This window comes from Oncorhynchus mykiss, chromosome 20 (assembly GCF_013265735.2).
Source record: "Oncorhynchus mykiss isolate Arlee chromosome 20, USDA_OmykA_1.1, whole genome shotgun sequence".
Lineage (NCBI taxonomy): Eukaryota > Metazoa > Chordata > Actinopteri > Salmoniformes > Salmonidae > Oncorhynchus > Oncorhynchus mykiss.
Window position 1 is genome coordinate 26,536,125 of NC_048584.1, and position 19,486 is coordinate 26,555,610.

The 19,486-nt window shown below is 45.2% G+C and overlaps 1 protein-coding gene across 6 annotated transcripts in view; it reads right to left on the reverse strand.

Moving 5' to 3' along the window:
• Positions 1-19,486, reverse strand: part of tanc2b (tetratricopeptide repeat, ankyrin repeat and coiled-coil containing 2b) — a 220,374-nt gene that overhangs the window by 126,652 nt on the left and 74,236 nt on the right. For 5 of the 6 annotated variants that reach the window (XM_021576268.2, XM_021576266.2, XM_021576270.2 and 2 more), the window contains exon 3: positions 16,977-17,085. In XM_021576268.2, the coding sequence (XP_021431943.1) occupies positions 16,977-17,043 (67 nt within the window). In that variant the 5' untranslated portion in view covers positions 17,044-17,085. Of the gene's footprint in view, positions 1-3,204; positions 3,427-16,976; positions 17,086-19,486 lie in introns of those variants that run through there. The other variant, XM_021576271.2, reaches the window with a different exon arrangement.

Genomic DNA, 19,486 nt, shown 5'->3' on the forward strand with positions numbered 1-19,486 from the left:
AAGACCAGGGAGGTTTTCCAATGCCTCACAAAGAAGGGCACCTATTGATAGCTGACATTTAGTATCCCTTTGAGCATGGTGAAGTTATTAATTACACTTTGGATGGTGTATCAATACACCCAGTCACTACAGAGATATAGGCGTCCTTAACTTTGCCCGAGAGGAAGGAAACCAATCAGGGACTTTAAAACAGTTACAGAGTTTAATGGCTGTGATAGGAATGACAGAGTGAAAAGAGGGAAGCCTGTGCAAAATAAAAATATTACAAAACATGCATGCAGTAAAACTGCAGAAAATGTGGCTAATAAATTACATTTATGTCCTGGAATCAAAGTGTTATGTTTAGGGCAAATCCAACACATCACTGAGTACCACTCTTCATATTTTCAAACATGGTGGTGGCTGCATCATGTTATGGGTATGCTTGTTCTCGACAAGGACTACAGTAGGGAGTTATTTAGGATAAAAATAAATGGAATAGAGCTAAGCACAGGCAAAATCCTAGAGGAAAACCTGGTTCAGTCTGCTTTCCAACAGACACTGGGAGACGAATTCACCTTGACAATAACCTAAAACACAAGGCCAAATATACACTGGAGTTAACTACCAAGACAACATTGAATGTTCCTGAGTGGACTAGTTACAGTTTTGACGTAAATCAGCTTAAAAATCTATAGCAACACTTGAACATACCTGTCTAGCAATGATCAACAACGAACTTGACAGAGCTTGAACAATTTTAAAAAGTTGAATGTGTCTAGGTGTGCAAAGCTCTTAACCAATCACTGCCAAAGGTGATTCTAACATGTATTTACTCAGGAGTGTGAATACTTATGTAAATTAGATATTTATTTCATTTTCAATAAATTTGCAAACAAGTTTTCACTTTGTCATGATGTGGTATTGTGTGTCGATGAGTAAGAAAAAAATATTTAAATCAACATGTGTAATAAGTCAAGGGGAATGAATACTTCCTGAAGGCACTGTACGCAAATACAAAAATGACTGGTCATTTATTGGTCAGAATAATCAGATCAGATTGTGATGTCATGATCTGGGTAAAAAAACTCCATCCCATCTGAACAGGCTGACATTTCAGAGTGTTATTTCGACCATGGAAAAATGGTAGACATGCGTCACTTACTCGGGTACTGTAAGTAACTCAATAAAAGCTAAGTATCTTCAGGTAAGTACAATTATTTATACAGGGATAACAAACATGAGAACACCGTATGACTCCACAGCAAAACTACAATTGACAAAAAGGGACAATTACAACTAGCGTTCTAGAATGTAAAACAAAACCCACAAGCCCAAATAAAAGTGGACATGAGCTGCTGCATGATCTCTTGAAGAGACAGTATCCCATAACAAAAAAGCATGAGACAACTGAAACAAATAATGAAACATGAAGTAGTTCAATAAATGTCTCATACTTCAAATGTAGGCAAAATCATGAATTGGCTACCATACCATGTACCCAGTTGTGGTCAAAACGTTTTTGGCACTCCAAAAATATCGTAGGGTACTGTATTATGTCGGGTGGAATTACACTACCATTTCAAATACAGCAATTATTTCCCTACCAACAACATTTTCCCACAATGCACCATCATTTACAGTATTCTGCAGTATAATGCTTTCACACTATTTCACTGAAGATAATAGCCAAAATGATTGCATAAATTACAGTTTTCCATTACAGTGTAATAGCATACACACACACACACACACACAAACACATGTACACGCTCACGGAGTTAATAATATGTAAATATCTTCATAATAACTGTGTCACTGTTTCCCGTGACCCCATTTAAGGTAAGGTGAAATAAAGAACAATGCTGATGCCCATGTATTTAGGATTCTGGAAGCTACTTATTTACACAGTATGTATTTTGCTACCCTCAGCTTTCAATAATAATATACCTGCACACACAGCAAGGGCACTTCTTCCTATTTAAACCTCACAGCGCTCCACAGCCAATGAGCCCATTCACATCAAGAGGGAACATGAAAGAGAGTTCCTCGACTGGCAAAATCAACAAGATGCTACTGCTACTGCAGACTTGGGGGGAGAGACGGTGTGGGGCAAAAGTCCCACAGCATCAACATTTAAAGGGACAACATTTTACATTGCTCAGTTCACAAGCATATGCTTGTCTAGAACAGGCTTTCACAATCTGGAGCTGGAGGGTGTGGTGTGTGTGGGGGTGTGCATGACGTAAAGGTAGACTCTAGGGAGGATGAGAGAGGAATCGAGAAGAGAATACAGATTGGAAAGATGGGTGTGGAGGAGACAGCATGGGGTGAATATGAGGAAAGATTGGGGAGCGAGAGAGGGGACTTGAGATGAGAGGGGGATGGGGAGACAGGGAGGTGGCTGACAGACAAGGTATAGGACCTGCGTAGATGGATAGACAGAGGGGGGATGACTGGGAGGAGGGGAGAAAGATGGAGTTGTGAGGACCCTCATTAGCCCACGAAAGGCTAGAACATTTAGCTCCCTGCTCTCCTGTTATATCTTCCTCTCTTCTCTCATATTTCTTATTTTCTTCTCCAGAAATATCCCAGGGTGAGCTGAGTGGGTGGGTGAGAGATGGAGAGAGAGAGAGAGAGAGAGGGTGTGAGGTAGTGTAAGAAAGAGAGAGAGATAGAGAGCGAGAGAGAGAGATTGAGAGCGACAGCATGGATGGTCAAAGTGGGTGAGAGATGGCCATGGTAACACTAGATCCTGGGGGAGAAGTATGGGTGCTGCTCAATGATGCATCTCCAATAGATAGAAGCACAACAATATAACGTTAGGATCCCTCAATCAACAACGAGGGATATGAGCATTCAGTATGTATTTACAACCTGCGTTATTATGAAGAAAATCAGTAAACACACAAGCACAGAGCTGAGACGCCCCCCCCCACACACACACACACACTGCTAAGGGGTGGGAACTGGCGTGACTCAGAACCTGATTGGTGTGAAGGCCCCATACCTGGGCCAAGGTGAAACAACAGGAAGAACCACAGAGCCACAGCAACAGAGAACAGAGGGAAACAGACATCTGCTAAACAGGTCCAAAACACTGACAAAAAACAGGCTACTGAATAGACTATTTCTATTAATATAAATAAAAACAGTCCATTCCCTCCCCCATTCTCCACCCAGACCTTCAGTCCAGACTCTCAGAGTTCCCTGTATCCAGCTCACCTTGTCAGTCCAACGTCTTGGCTTCCCAGGCAATTCAATAATCCTGCACCATAGTAAGGAAGATCCAAAACAAAGGAAAGAGAGAGGGAGACTGAGGAGGAAGGAATGCTGAAGGGGTAGAAAAAAGAGAGGGGTGAAATAGAGGTAGGGAAAAGAGGGAAAGAGAGCAGGAGAGGTAAAGCGTGGCCCAGACAAGGAGAGAGCTCTCCTCAGTGTGAGCAAGCAGAGAGGAAAGAAAGCACCAGGTGTCAGCGCACACACACACAGAGGCGTGCTGTGCACATGTACACACACATTGGGGCGCGTCGCGTGCATATACACACACACTCACCGGCAGACAGGCACTCTCTCCCTCCTCCCCCTTTCTCATCCTGCTCTCTGCTTGCAGCAATAACTCTCATCCTGCCTCCAGCTCTCTCAGTCAGGGCAGACCTCATTAACCCGTTTAGTACCAAATATCCTTGCTAAACAGATCCTCATTCTAGATCCAACATTTATATTAGTACATTTTTTGAAAAATAACAGATTAATAATAATTTAGAAATACAAAGACAACCAAGTCATATACAGTATGTGTGCTGTAATTCATTCTCATTATTAACACAACTATTCTGAAAGAAAGGTGCCTGTGCATAGGCCTACATTTGTGTAGTATCCTAAAATGTCTGCGCATCATATGAACAAGCAACCCCTCTGCACCAAATCAGCTAGTGTTTCCTACGATGTATACTTTCTCCTGGGAGAGACCTCCCTAGCTACACTTCTCTTATTGCACTTTCTATCTTAGGGCACTCAGATATAAACAAACAAACAAAAAAACAATCAAGGAAGGAGCCACAACATTTTATTAGGTGTCGATTTCAGAAAAGAGGATAAACTCATGCACATTGAATAGAATAAAATAAAATGAATAAGATTACAAACCAACCATCACTCAGACGTCATCATTATTGGTCTGTTGGTGGATCGGGATCTATTTCTGGGACCAGCAGCAGTCTTATCAGTGCTCAGGTGTTGTCAGAATGAGGCATTCATGCTACTGTGACTATCTGACTGCTCCATCTCACACACACGTTCACACATCAGGCTATGAACACCTGAAGGCCTCTAATCAATATGTCAAAATGGCACATGAAATAAGGGCAGAACACAACACAGAATGCAACACGAGGTGACACGCAAACAGCCAACACAATAACAGGTTTCACATTTCCACTGTGCCTTTGGTAGAGACACTGGAGAGAGAGGGAGAGATGACAAGAGGGGAGGAGAGATGGCAGTTTTGTTTGTTGTTCTGGAGTGATAGAGAAAGAAGAGAGGAGGGGAGTGAAGAGGGGAGGAGATAGATGGAAAAGAGGAGGCAGAGTTCCGCTGTTCTTCTGGAGTGATAGAGAGAAGAGGAGAGAGCATAGGAAGAGGTTAGACCAGAGCTGTTTTACCCACGCACTGACTGCCCACTGTACTGCTGGAACGAGAACGTTCCATTCTGACAACTGAACAGGCCCTTTGTTATAGTCCATCTTTGTTAGAGTGTTTCCTATTCGTCTCAAAGAATCATGAAACTTGAAGGAATATGAAAAATAACATTATAGGTGGGGAGCAACAGACCCATTATGACAGGTGGGGAGCAACAGACCTATTATTACTGGAGGGGGGCAACAATATGACTGGTGGGGAGCACAACATTATGACTGGTGGGGAGCACAACATTATGACTGGTGGGGAGCACAACATTATGACTGGTGGGAAGCAACAGACCCATTATGACTGGTGGGGAGCACAACATTATGACTGGTGGGAAGCAACAGACCCATTATGACTGGTGGGGAGCACAACATTATGACTTGTAGGGAGAAACATTATGACTGGTGGGGAGCACAACATAATGACTGGTGGGGAGCAACATTATGACATGTCGGGAGCAACAGACCCATTATGACTGGTGGGGAGCAACATTATGACTGGTGGGGAGCAACAGACCCATTATGACAGGTGGGGAACAACATTGTGGCTTGTGGGGAGCACAACATTATGACTGGTGGGGAGCAACATTATGACTGGTGGGGTGCAACATTATGACTAGTGGAGAGCAACAGATCCATTATTACTGGTGGGGAGCAACATTATGGCTGGTGGGGAGCAACAGACCCATTGTGACTGGTGGGGAGCAACATACCCATTATGACTGGAAGGGAGAACATTTAGACTGGTGGGGAGCAACAGACCCATTATGACTGGTGGGGAGCAACATTATTTCTAGTGGGGAGCAACAGATCCATTATTACTGGTGGGGAGCAACATTATGTCTGGTGGGGAGCAACAGATCCATTATGACTGGTGGGGAGCAACATTATGACTGGTGGGGTGTCACATTATGACTGGTGGGGAGCAACAGACCCATTATGACTAGTGGGGAGCAACAGACCCATTATTGCTGGTGGGGAGCAACAAACCCATTATGACTGGAGGGGAGAAACATTATGACTGGTGGGGTGCAACAGACCCATTATGACTGATGGGGAGCAACATTACGGCTGGTGGAGAGCAACAGACCCATTATGACTGGTGGGGAGCAACAGACCCATTTTGACTGGTGGGGAGCAAAGTTATGACTGGTGGAGAGCAACAGACCCATTATGACTGGTGGGGAGCAACAGACCCAATATGACTGGTGGGGGGCAACATTATGACTGATGGGGAGCAACATACCGATTATGACTGGTGGGGAGCAACAGTATGACTGGGGGGGCAACATAATGACTGGGGGGGCAACATAATGACTGGTGGGGAGCAACAGACCCATTATGACTGGTGAGGAGCAACAGACCCGTTATGACTGGTGGGGAGCAACATTATGGCTGGTGGGGAGCAACAGACGCATAATGACTGGTGGGGTGCAAGAGACCCATTATGACTGGTGGGGAGCAACAGATCCATTATGACAGGTGGGGAGCAACAGACCCATTTGTACTGGAGGGGAGCAACATTATGACTGGTGGGGAGCACAACAGTAAGACTGGTGGGGAGCAACAGACCCATTATGACTGGTGGGGAGCAACATTATGACTGGTGGGGTGTCACATTATGACTGGTGGGGAGCAACAGACCCATTATGACTGGTGGGGAGCAACAAACCCATTATGACCGGAGGGGAGAAACGGACCCATTATGACTGGTGGGGAGAAACATTATGACTGGTGGGGTGCAACAGACCCATTATGACTGATGGGGAGCAACATTACGGCTGGTGGAGAGCAACAGACCCATTATGACTGGAGGGGAGAAACATTATGACTGGTGGGGTGCAACAGACCCATTATGACTGGTGGGGAGCAACATTACGGCTGGTGGAGAGCAACAGACCCATTATGACTGGTGGGGAGCAACAGACCCATTTTGACTGGTGGGGAGCAAAATTATGACTGGTGGAGAGCAACAGACCCATTATGACTGGTGGGGAGCAACAGACCCATTATGACTGGTGGGGGGCAACATTATAACTGATGGGGAGCAACATACCGATTATGACTGGTGGGGAGCAACAGTATGACTGGGGGGGCAATATAATGACTGGGGGGGAGCAACAAACCCATTATGACTGGTGAGGAGCAACAGACCCGTTATGACTGGTGGGGAGCAACATTATGGCTGGTGGGGAGCAACAGACGCATAATGACTGGTGGGGTGCAAGAGACCCATTATGACTGGTGGGGAGCAACAGACCCATTATGACTGGTGGGGGGCAACATTATGACTGATGGGGAGCAACATACCGATTATGACTGGTGGGGAGCAACAGTATGACTGGGGGGGGCAACATAATGACTGGGGGGGAGCAACAGACCCATTATGACTGGTGAGGAGCAACAGACCCGTTATGACTGGTGGGGAGCAACATTATGGCTGGTGGGGAGCAACAGACGCATAATGACTGGTGGGGTGCAAGAGACCCAATATGACTGGTGGGGAGCAACATTATGACTGGTGGGGAGCACAACATTATGACTGGTGGGGAGCACAACAGTAAGACTGGTGGGAAGCACAACATTATGACTGGTGGGGAGCAACATTATGGCTGGTGAGGAGCAAAAGACCCATTATGGCTGGTGGGGAGCAGAACATTATGACTGGTGGGGAGCACAACATTATGACTGGTGGGGAGCACAACATTATGACTGGTGGGGAGCACAACATTATGACTGGTGGGGAACAAGCCCCATTATGACTGGTGGGGAGCAACAGACCCATTACGACAAGTGGGGAGCAACATTATGGCTTGTGGGGAGCAACAAACCCATTATGACTGGTGGGGAGCAACATACCCATTATTACTGGAGGAGAGCAACATTATGACTGGTGGGGAGCAACAGACCCATTATGGCTGGTTGGAAGGAACATTAAATCAAATCAAATCAAATTTTATTTGTCACATACACATGGTTAGCAGATGTTAATGCGAGTGTAGCGAAATGCTTACTTGGAGGGGAGCAACAATATGACTGGTGGGGAGCACAACAGTAAGACTGGTGGGGAGCAACATTATGGCTGGTGGGGAGCAACAAACCCATTATGACTGGTGGGGGGCAACAGACCCATTATTACTGGAGGAGAGCAACATTATGACTGGTGGGGAGCAACATTATTACTGGTGGGGAGCAACAGACCCATTATGGCTGGTTGGGAGCAACATTATGACTGGTGGGGAGCAACATTATGGCTGGTGGGGAGCAAAATACCCATTATGGCTGGTGAAGAGCAACAAACCCATTCTGACTGGTGGGGAGAAACAGACCCATTATGGCTGGTTGGGAGCAACATTATGACTGGTGGGGAGCAAAAGACCCATTATGGCTGGTGAAGAGCAACAAACCCATTCTGACTGGTGGGGAGAAACAGAACCATTACGCCTGGTGGGGAGCAACATTATGATTAGTGGGGGGCAACATTATGACTGGTGGGGAGCAACATTATGACTGGCGGGGAGCAACAGACCCATTATGACTGGTGGGAAGCAACATACCCATTACGACTGGTGGGGAGCAACATTTTGGCAGGTGGGGAGCAACAGACCCATTACGACTGGTGGGGAGCAACAGACCCATTATGACTGGTGGGGAGCAACATTATGGCTGGTGGGAGCAACAGACCCATTATGACTAGTGAGGAGCAACAGACCCATTATGACTGGTGGGGAGCAACAGACCCATTATGCGCAACATTATGACTGGTGGAGAGCAACAATATGGTTGGCTGGGAGCAACAGTATGGCTGGTGGGGAGCACAACATTATGACTGGTGGGGAGCAACAGACCCATTATGACTGGTGGGGAACAACATTATGACTGGTGGGGAGCAACAGACCCATTATGACTGATGGGGAGCAACCGACCCATTATGACTGGTGGGGAGCAACCGACCCATTATGACTGGTGGGGAGCAACCGACCCGGTATGACTGGTGGGGAGCAGCCGACCCGGTATGACTGGTGGGGAGTAACATTATGGCTGGTGGGGAGCAAAAGACCCATTATGGCTGGTGGGGAGCAACAAATCCATTATGACTGGTGGGGAGCAACAGACCCATTATGACTGGAGGGGAGCAACATTATGACTGGTGGGGAGCAACATTATGACTGGTGGGGAGCAACAGACCCATTATGACTGGTGAGGAGCAACATTATGACTGGTGGGGAGCAACAGACCCATTTTGACTAGTGAGGAGCAACAGACCCATTATGACTGGTGGGGAGCAACATTGTGGCTGGTGGGGAGCAAAAGACCCATTATGACTGGTGGGGAGCAACATTATGACTAGTGGGGGGCAACATTATGACTGGTGGGGAGCAACATACCTATTATGACTGGTGGGGAGCAACATACCCATTATGACTAGTGAGGAGCAACAGACCCATTATGACTAGTGAGGAGCAACAGACCCATTATGACTGGTGGGGAGCAACATTATGACTGGTGGGGAGCAACATTATGACTGGTGGGGAGCAACATACCCATTATGACGGGTGGGGAGCAACATTTTGACTGGCGGGGAGCAACAGACCCATTATGACTGGTGGGGAGCAACATTATGGCTGGTGGGGAGCAACATACCTATTATGACTGGTGGGGAGCGACATACCCATTATGACTGGTGGGGGGCAACGTGGGGAGCAACATTATGACTGGCGGGGAGAAACAGACCCATTATGACTGGAGGGGAGCAACAAACCCATTATGGCTGGTGGGGAGCAACAAACCCATTATGACTGGTGGGGAGCAACATTATGGCTGGTGGGGAGCAACATACCTATTATGACTGGTGGGGAGCAACATACCCATTATGACTGGTGGGGGGCAACGTGGGGAGCAACATTATGACTGACGGGGAGAAACAGACCCATTATGACTGGAGGGGAGCAACATACCCATTATGGCTGGTGGGGAGCAACAAACCCATTATGACTGGTGGGGAGTAACATTATGACTGATGGGGACAAACAGAAGGGGTTTTGGTGGTGGATATGACAGTTGTAGGGGCATAAAAGGGGGTTGAGGGGTAGAGAGGTGAATGGGGTGTCAAAGAGGTGGTGGAGCGGACAGGGGTGGATACATTCCAGACAACAATGGCTGACTCAAAGTAGGTCATAGTGGAGGCACATAGTGAGCTGGCCAGGGCAACAGAGGTACAGTACCTTCAGAAAGTATTCATACACCTTGACTTATTGCATTTTGTTGTGTTACAGCCAAAATTCAAAATGGATTCAATATTTTTTACTCTCACACATCTACACACAATACCCCATAATGATGACAAAGTGAAAACATGTTTTTAGACATTTTTGCTAATTTATTGAAAATGAAATACAGAAATATCTACAAAGAGATTTACCTGGAAAGGGGCCCCTCTGGCAGCTGGTAGAGGGACACCACTCACAAACACAAACAGACCCCACAGAGCCCCAGGACAGCAACACAATTAGACCCAACAGAGTGTACACAATAGCAGAATACCTGACCACTGTGACAGAGCTGCAGTTCCTAACATTCTGACAAATGTATGACCTCGTTAGAGACATCTATTTCCCACAGATCACATAGACCCTCAAAGAATTTGAAAACGAATTCAACATTGATAAACTCCCATGTCTGTTAGGTGAAAAACCACAATGTGCAATCACAACAGCAAGATGTGTTGCCCGTTGCCATGAGAAAAGGGCAACCAGCTGAGCACAAACAACATTGTAAATTCCACCAATACTTATGTTAACTATTCATACTACAACTCCAGCCCCAGTCTGAGGCCCTGAGCGCTCTGGAGCTGGTTTTCATCAAGGATCTCTTTGTACTTTGCTCTGGGGAGTGGCTTCTGTCTGGCCACTCTACCATAAAGGCTTGATTGGTGGAGTGTTGCAGAGATGGTTGTCCTTCTGGAAGGTTCTCCCATCTCCACAGAGGACCTTTGGAACTCTATCAGAGTGACCATCAGGTTCTTGGTCAACTTCTTGGTCACCTCCCTGACCAATGCCCTTCTCCCCCGATTGCTCCGTTTGGCCAGGCGCTGTTTGGCCAGGCGTCCAGCTCTAGGAAGAGTTTTGCTGGTTACAATCTACTTCTATTTATGAATAATGAAGGCCAATGTGTTCTTGGAGACCTTCAATGCTGCAGACATTTTTTGGTACCCTTCACCAGATCTGTGCCTCGACACAATCCTGTCTCTGAGCACTGCGGACAATTCCTTCCTAATGACAATTCCGACCTAATGTTTTTGCTCTGACATGCACTGTCAACTGTGGGACATGTGTGTGCCTTTCCAAATCATGTCAAATCAATTGAATTTTCCACAGGTGGACTCCAATCAAGTTGTAGAAACATCAAGGATGATCAATGGAAACAGGATGCACCTGAGCTCAATTTAATTTTGAGTCTCATAGCAAAGGGTCTGAATACTTTTCTGTATTGTGTGTAGATGGATTAAATGTAAACATTTCTCAGCAATTTTAGAATAAGGACTTTAACGTAACAATGTGTGGAAAAAGTCAAGGGGTCTGAATACTTTCCGAAGGCACTGTATCTCGCCACCCTCTCCTCTGACATTTCTGACCTTCAGAGGACATTCTGTTTCCGGCCACCATTCTGTTTCCAGCCACTTTGTTGACATGATTGCCCAGTGATGAGGCCAGATGAGGTTACAGGTGCCTAGTGACGAGGGCATCACTAAGCGCATGTTTCCACCGAGAGAGACGGGGTCGATTGTTTTATACCTTCGGAGGGCAGCAGTGTCACCTGTGCTTTATCACCTGGGCGCCCAGTGATGAGGTCATCAGCGACCAATGAGGAGGTTGCACGGTGGAGTCCACCCTGCTGTCACTGACTGCTCTTTCAGAAGTGCTAGGTTACACCTGTGGGCCACCCACACAATAGCATATTGATGGTGGATGCTGTACTTAAACCAAAATAGAACTCTAGCTTTAGAAGATCATAAATAATTGTGCTGTTAATATTGTGATACTGAGAAGAGCTTTAAAAAAATAAGTACAAAAACTAGTGGTCTACGACATACGGCATTATAAACATGGCTAATCTCCTTCTCTCATCTGATGACAACAGAACAACCCTGTGCATCCTGGACGAACAACAAGACTAGCTTCAGTAAGACAGGGCTGTAGCAGTTCACTGCCTCTGTCTATACAGCCCCCTCACACTACTGAATGCAGATGAAATGTCAACAGCAGACAAAGGTTGTCCCCCAAATGGCACCCTATTAGGGATGTGACAAAAGGACAAATGCTCTTAACATTTAAACTGGCATTTAAAAAAAATAAAATGGTTTTCTGTTAAAACAAAGAAAAAATATATCATAAAAATGCACTTTTTTCAGTTAGGAATTTTTCTTAACGTTAAGGATCCCATCTTTGTTTAAGCATTCACACCCCTATTCCCTAGATAGTGCACTAGGCCTGTTCAAAAGTAGTGTACTCCATGGGGGATAGGATGATTTGGGACTGAAATAACGCTTAACAACATGCTTTAGCCCAGCCTACTGTAGGAGAAGATCCAGTACATTAGACAGACAAGGCATTGCTGTCGTCCTTAGTTACAAATGTCAGTGTTTCCCTTTCCACAGCTGTGCTGCACCATATTGATTCATTATTTAGTTTCCCCTTCACTGGCTACAGATACTGACTGCATCCCAAATGGAACCCTATATGCCATTTGGGATACATGATATTTTCTAATTCACTAGCTACAGAGTACAGATGCTGTTTACATACCAGTTTAACGTACATGTTTATGGCCATTAGATGAAAGACACATGATAGGAGAGCTACTGTAGGGTATGTCTGAGTCCCAAATTCTGTTTAAAGTGTACTACTTTTGACCATGAGCCCTGGCCAAAAGCAGTGCACTATAAAGGGAATAGTTTGCCATTTGGATAATGAATATTTTTTATACCAGATCTGCTAACTAACAATAATATAAGTGTTCATGGAGAGGCCAGTGTTTGAAAGACTGATTATCTAATGCTGCTGGGTCTTTTCAAACCAAAATCATAGGATCAGCTAGGGAGTGGAACACAATGCTCCTAGTGTCATAGGGCTGTTTCTGGACTTTACAACAACACTGCAATTGGAGAAGCGCACAACAGCACTGTGTATGATTCAACCAATATCTGTGTTATTGTCTTTATGCTGCACAGAGAACGTCTTCATGTTATTTCACCTTTATTTACCCAGGGAAGTCACATTGAGAACCAGGTCTCCTTTTCAAGTGAGCCCTGCATAATGTATTATCCTTCATTAGAGGATAAAACATATTTCAAAGCTAATCTAGAAAACATAGAGGATTTAATGGGGTTTTAAGGATAAACCTGATAACCCGACGTGTGGTGTGGCTGATCCTCTTGTATCCTCTCACTGTATCCAACATCACCAGGTCTCTGTGGTGACTCTACTTTAATTCAACCATTCATTTTTATGACTTTGTTAATACAGGAAGGGGACGTTATTGTGTGCACATCCCAAATGGCACCCTATTCCCTTTATAGCGTACTACTTTTGACCAGGGCCCATAGAACTCTGGTCAAAAGTAGTCTACTATATAGGTAATAGGGTGCCATTTTGGACACACACTGTGTATGGAGTAGGACAAGCCAATCAGGAGCAGCCAATCTTTTTAATTCATTCAAGTGGCCCGCCCACAGACTGAAGGCATGTCTGAGTGTTCATTAAGGGCCTCCATCAATAATACAGCATAGACAGAGCAGAAGGCTACCGTAGCCTGCTGGAGGGTATGACTGAGTCCCAAATGACACCCTATTCTGTTTAAAGGGTACTACTTTTGACCATGTTCCCTGGCCAAAAGCAGTGCACTATAAAGGGAATAGTTTGTCATTTGCTGTATTCTAGAACTGAACCCCATTTTAGTCTCAAAGCTGCAGAGTTGTCACTGCACATTCCAAATTGACCTACTCTTCGTCCCTACAGGTTTAACCCTTATTCCCCAGCCACTCCTGTAGATCTGAGAGTATTGGAGAGACAGAAGTATTAAGGCAACATTTCCAGCCAGCCAATCGTAGCGCAGGATTAAGATATTACCATAATGCTGTGATATCTATCCAATCCTCTTAGACACTCACCGTCAATCCCTTTCCATCTATCCCTCGTGACCTCTCACCATCTCAACCTGAGCTCCCTTTCTCCATCGCTCCCCTCCATCCCTCTCTCTCTGGGCTCCATATCTCTCTCTATCCATCCCTCTCCCACTCTTCACCCCTCTCACCCTGGGTGCCAGTCAGCTCAGGCCCATGTGTCAGATGCCAGCAGCAGGGATGGACCCTCCAATCTTGGGCTACGTCCCATATCCCCACTCGCACACCAGCTAGAATGCATGCCCAATACATTTCTTCATTCTTCTACATAGTATGTTATTGGGGATGTAGGAGTCTTAAACTCTGATCTTTAGTTAATCGTATGCCAGTGTCCTAGTCAGACGTCTCTCAATATCCATATCATCATCTAAACAAAGAGGTTATTCAAAGCCTATCTGATGTCTGAAGATGACATTGCATCAAGTGATGCTAGTAACACTTGCCTTTTACTGAGATCTAATGAGACTACTTGTGTTCAGTGAAATAGACAATCTTGTGTATTGTGTAGATAGAAGAGCAGGAAACCTGTCAGCTGCAATACTTATGTTGTACTGATAGACATGATGACAACGATTATTGACATCCTCAACAGCAGTCTACTCCGTAATAACACTGAGAATAGCATACAGTGTATGATATTTCATAGACTTGTTGATATTTCAATTAAAATCAAGTGTAGTTTGCCTATGTGATTTGATAGAATAACATTTACATTATTGACTGACTGAGTAGCATAAGGTTTGCACTGTGTATTTGACAGGCAGACTAACTGGTGGTGTTTTCCCTCATTATCGAAAGAGATCCTGGCACACACACAGAGAGAGAGAGAGAGACAGAGAGAGAGAGAGACAGAGAGAGAGACAGAGAGAGAGAGAGAGAGAGAGAGAGAGAGAGAGAGAGAGAGACAGAGAGACAGAGAGAGAGACAGAGACAGACAGACAGACAGACAGACAGAGAGAGAGACAGAGACAGACAGACAGAGAGAGAGACAGAGACAGACAGAGAGACAGAGACAGACAGACAGACAGACAGACAGACAGACAGACAGACAGACAGACAGACAGACAGGGGAAGGGAAGGGAAGTCCTGCTGCTCTCCCAGCCTCCCAAGGACAGCCCAAGGAGTTTCATAGCAGACTACAACAGATGGAGTGCTGTAAAAGCTCTATTCTATGTGGTGACAACACAACTCCTGCTCTGAGAGAATGTAATGTTCTTGCTTTTCAAGTATGTCTGAAATATTTCCACTCATCCTTGAGACCAGCATAAGATTTTAAGGTCCATCTTAACATTCCATTTCAGTGCTGTGATATGAATCCAACAACATACCAAGCCGCACTCCACACATGTACCAATAAACCAATCAGCTGTGTCTGTCTTGAGATAGCACGTCATAATAACCCTATTCTGTATGCCAGTCATGTTAACTGCACTGTTGCTGCCTGTAATCCCTTTGCAATTAGCCAATTTCACTCAGCTCTGCTCTCTACAACCACAGTCGTTCTGCTGTGTGTGTGTGTGTGTGTGTGTGTGTGTGTGTGTGTGTGTGTGTGTCAGGCAGTAAGTGGACTCCCAGTGAAGTGACAGCCACAAAACTCTTACAAACAAACACCATCTAACTGAGATTCAGATGGACATAGTCATCTCTTTATGCAGCGAGAGAGAGAGAGGAAGAAAGAAAGAGGGGTAGAGAGAGAGAGTTCCAGTATAACTGACTCACATCACATTCCCTGGAGACTACAGGAGAGGGTTACCTAATGGTGACTCCCAGCTTCACAACACACTGTATGAGGCACCCCATACTGCAGTGCTGGAGACTCCATCTACATCCCAAATGACACCCAATTCCCATTATAGTGCACTACCTTTGAACAAAGCTCATAGGGAATATATGGAATAGGGTGCCATTTTGGACTCACTGTATGAGGCACTCCATACTCTCTATATAATATAACATGTACTTGTTGATTGGTGTAAACAAAAAAGTTTACATGCACACCACTCAAACCTTATTAGTGGGTGTGTAATGTTATAACCACAAAGTAGGATTAAATCAGTGATGTGAAGCGAGATGGCCCTTATCCTCATATACACAGCATCCTCATATAAAAAAAGCATCTGTCTTATAACAATGTTTGGCTATTTGGTGCGATTGATTATTCCAAGTTAAAGCAGCAAAAGGTGCTGGAACACACCAGAGCGCTACGTTAGTCAATTGATCTAGTCAATAGGGTGGGTGTGACTGACAATGTGTGACACAATATATCCCAGCCTTTCTGTTCAACATTTCAGCTGTTCTCACATGCAGGACATGACAAGATTCATTTATACGCAGAAAATCGCAGAGTGGCGGGCCTAGCAAAATCCCATAGCCGGCACATTTCTCCTCTGTAATGAAGACCCTGTCAGCATCCCAAATGGCATCCTATTCCAGTGCACTACTTTTGACCAGAGCGCTATGGGTAGGGTGCTAAACGGGGAATAGGATACCACTTGGGATGTAGCCCTGCATACCTAGGGGAACTGTTGAGGGCGGCTGTTACACTGCCTGGACATAAACACCAAACGTATTACATTCAAATAAGATCTACTGCACATCTCCCATCTATGCAGCTGCAGAGCAGAGTAGATGAAGCGTTCAGAAAGTGTTGCTCTTGACTATGGCTGAACAGCCACATCAAAGTTCTCTCCTTCTGAATGAGAGCATTAAGAGTTGAGTGACATAAATGAGTGCATAGAGTGAGCTGAAGTGTACTATAGGAACAACGAGCACTGTGTGGCTGTTAAGCATGAGGGTTTAGGATAATATGCCTTGTGTTGAAAGTGTCATCAGCCAAGAATCAACTCTACAAAACGAATTCAATCTGTAATCTCAATGGGTTTCTGCGAAGCCTCTCATTGTGTTCAACAAGGTGTACCTATAGATGAGCCTGATGTCACGTGACTATTTTGAGCACTACTTATTGAACACCAATGGAAGGCTATTAGCGCTGACGCAGTACGATCCTAACAACCTTCCATAAACAGCCACTGTTCTTGTGATAAGGGTGCTGTGAATCATTGTTTGCTGAGATCAGACGGAGTTCAGAGGCTAGGGGTCAGAGGTTAAAGGTCAGGGGTCAGACTCACCACTGTTGCGTTTCTTGCGGTTGGCCTTGCCGCCCGTCAGCAACATCTTCAAGCTGTTCCTAAACATGGCTACAGCAGCAGCAGATCGCCACAGTTACCACACAGAAATCTAAAGGGAAAAAAAGACAGAAACGAGAAAAGAGGCATATCATGAAGATTTCTCCAAAAGATGTTAGGGACAATAGACGTCTTACAAGAAGTCACAATCCCCTCAAGTCCCTGTACTGCTGTCCTTGGTTCTGAGAGCAATAAACAGGAAGCTAAAGTATTTTGTTCCGACCCCATCTTCTAGCTATAACGAGTCCTCTTCTGTGAATACAGAAATGGTACTCTGTACACTGCACTGCCAAGTGATTGCCAACAGTCAGCTGTCTGTATGTCTATCTGTGTGAGAAAAAAAGAGCCTGAAGCTACAGGAGTCTAGCCACCTGAATGGCTGATGATGATGTGGCAGGTTATGTTGGACTTGGAGACCAGGGGCCAGGGTTAGGAGTGGGAGAGTGTACAGTGGTTCTTCCTTTAAAAGTTTGGACCTTATGCCGCGCCTGTTTGTGGTAGATGGTGGCAGATTGTGGTAAATTGCATCATTCTGGCAACAATGGCTGACACATAAATAACGTGTCATAGAATCCTGCGGCACCCCGCAAACTGTGCTGCAGTACGCCTCAACTGTATAGTATGTAAGCAGATAGCTCACATTGAGGATATACTGCAGCAGCAGCAGGACAGTAGATCAGCAATATAAAGAATAGCTGGTGATAAGATCAAACTCTCTCTCTCCATCCGTATCTCTCTCCATTCCTCTCATCTATCTAGCTCTCCCCCTCATCTCTCCATCCCTCTCGCCCTCTCTCCTGGTATCGCCATCCGTCTCTCCCACCCTGTGTCTTTCTCCATCCCTATCCCCAGTCTCTCTCCATCCTTCTCTCCACCCACTCCCCCCCCCCGTCTCCCAGTCCATCCCTAATCTAGCTTTCCATCCCTCCTTCAACATTGTCTTCCTCTCCATCCCTCCTCTCCCACCCTCCCTCATCTCCCTCTCTGTACACTGAGCTGAGCCCTGCGTACACAGTAGAATGAGTGAGAGGGCAGATGTTCTCTGTTCAACCCAAGATGACTCAGCAGCTTACAGCCTCATAGACAGGCTCTGAGTAGAGAGAGAGAGAGAGAGAGAGAGAGAGACAGAGAGAGACAGAGCGAGACAGAGAGATTGAGACAGAACTTCTGTGAGTGTAATGTTTACTGTAAGTTTTTGTTTAGTTCACTTTTGTTTATTATATACTTCACTTGCTTTGGCAATTTTAATTAACATATGTTTCCCATGCCAATAAAGCCCTTGAATTGAATGAGACAGTGAGGAGGGAGTGAAAGACAGCGAGGATAGAGTGAGGGGGACAGAGGGAGAGAGATACAAAGAGAGAGAGAGAGAACTGAACCACATCTCTGGATCCATACAAAAACATAATCAAAGAAGAGGAACATGAAAAGCTCTCAACTACCCTTATTAATTCTGCCTCTCCTAAACCCTCTAGGCACTGGGGCCTCCCTATTCTTCCAGGAACATTCTGGTAAAGAGCACCTAAACACCACTCATATTGCATGGCACAATTTAAGAAGAGACTTCTGGAGAAAGTAGTGATGTCAGGGTTTGGGACTCCTCTGTGGCTTTGGTTTTCTAGGAAAGCATTTGGTTTTCGAGTAAAGTAAGCTGTCCTTTTTGCTGTATCATTGTACCATTTCTCATGTTACCCAACATCTAGTCTGTTTCCCAAAGAGTAGCCTATTGCTTATGGGCCATGGTCATAAGTAGAACAATATGTAGATATTAGGATGCCATTTGAGATGAATCCCTAGAGCAACTGTGACTGAGTGCTGTATCTTCTAACAGTCAACAGTACATGTAAATGCCCTAGCAAGAAGCACGTACCAGCTCAGACCAAGGCCAGTGCCAGTGAAAACTTCACAATGTTATAACCACAATGTTTTATCTTGGTATACGGTTACAGTGAGGGAAAAAAGTATTTGATCCCCTGCTGATTGTGTACGTTTGCGCGCTGACAAAGAAATGATCAGTCTATATTTTTAATGGTAGGTTTATTTGAACAGTGAGAGACAGAATAACAAAAACAAAAAATCCCAAATCAAAAATGTTATAAATTGATTTGCATTTTAAAGAGGGAAATAAGTATTTGACCCCTCTGCAAAGATTTCTGGCTCTCACAGACCTGTAACTTCTTCTTTAAGAAGCTCCTCTGTCCTCCACTCGTTACCTGTATTAATGGCACCTGTTTGAACTTGTTATCAGTATAAAAAGACACCTGTCCACAACCTCAAACAGTCACACTCCAAACTCCACTATGGCCAAGACCAAAGAGCTGTCAAAGGACACCAGAAACAAAATTGTAGACCTGCACCAGGCTGGGAAGACTGAATCTGCAATAGGTAAGCAGCTTGGTTTGAAGAAATCAACTGTGGGAGCAATTATTAGGAAATGGAAGACATACAAGATC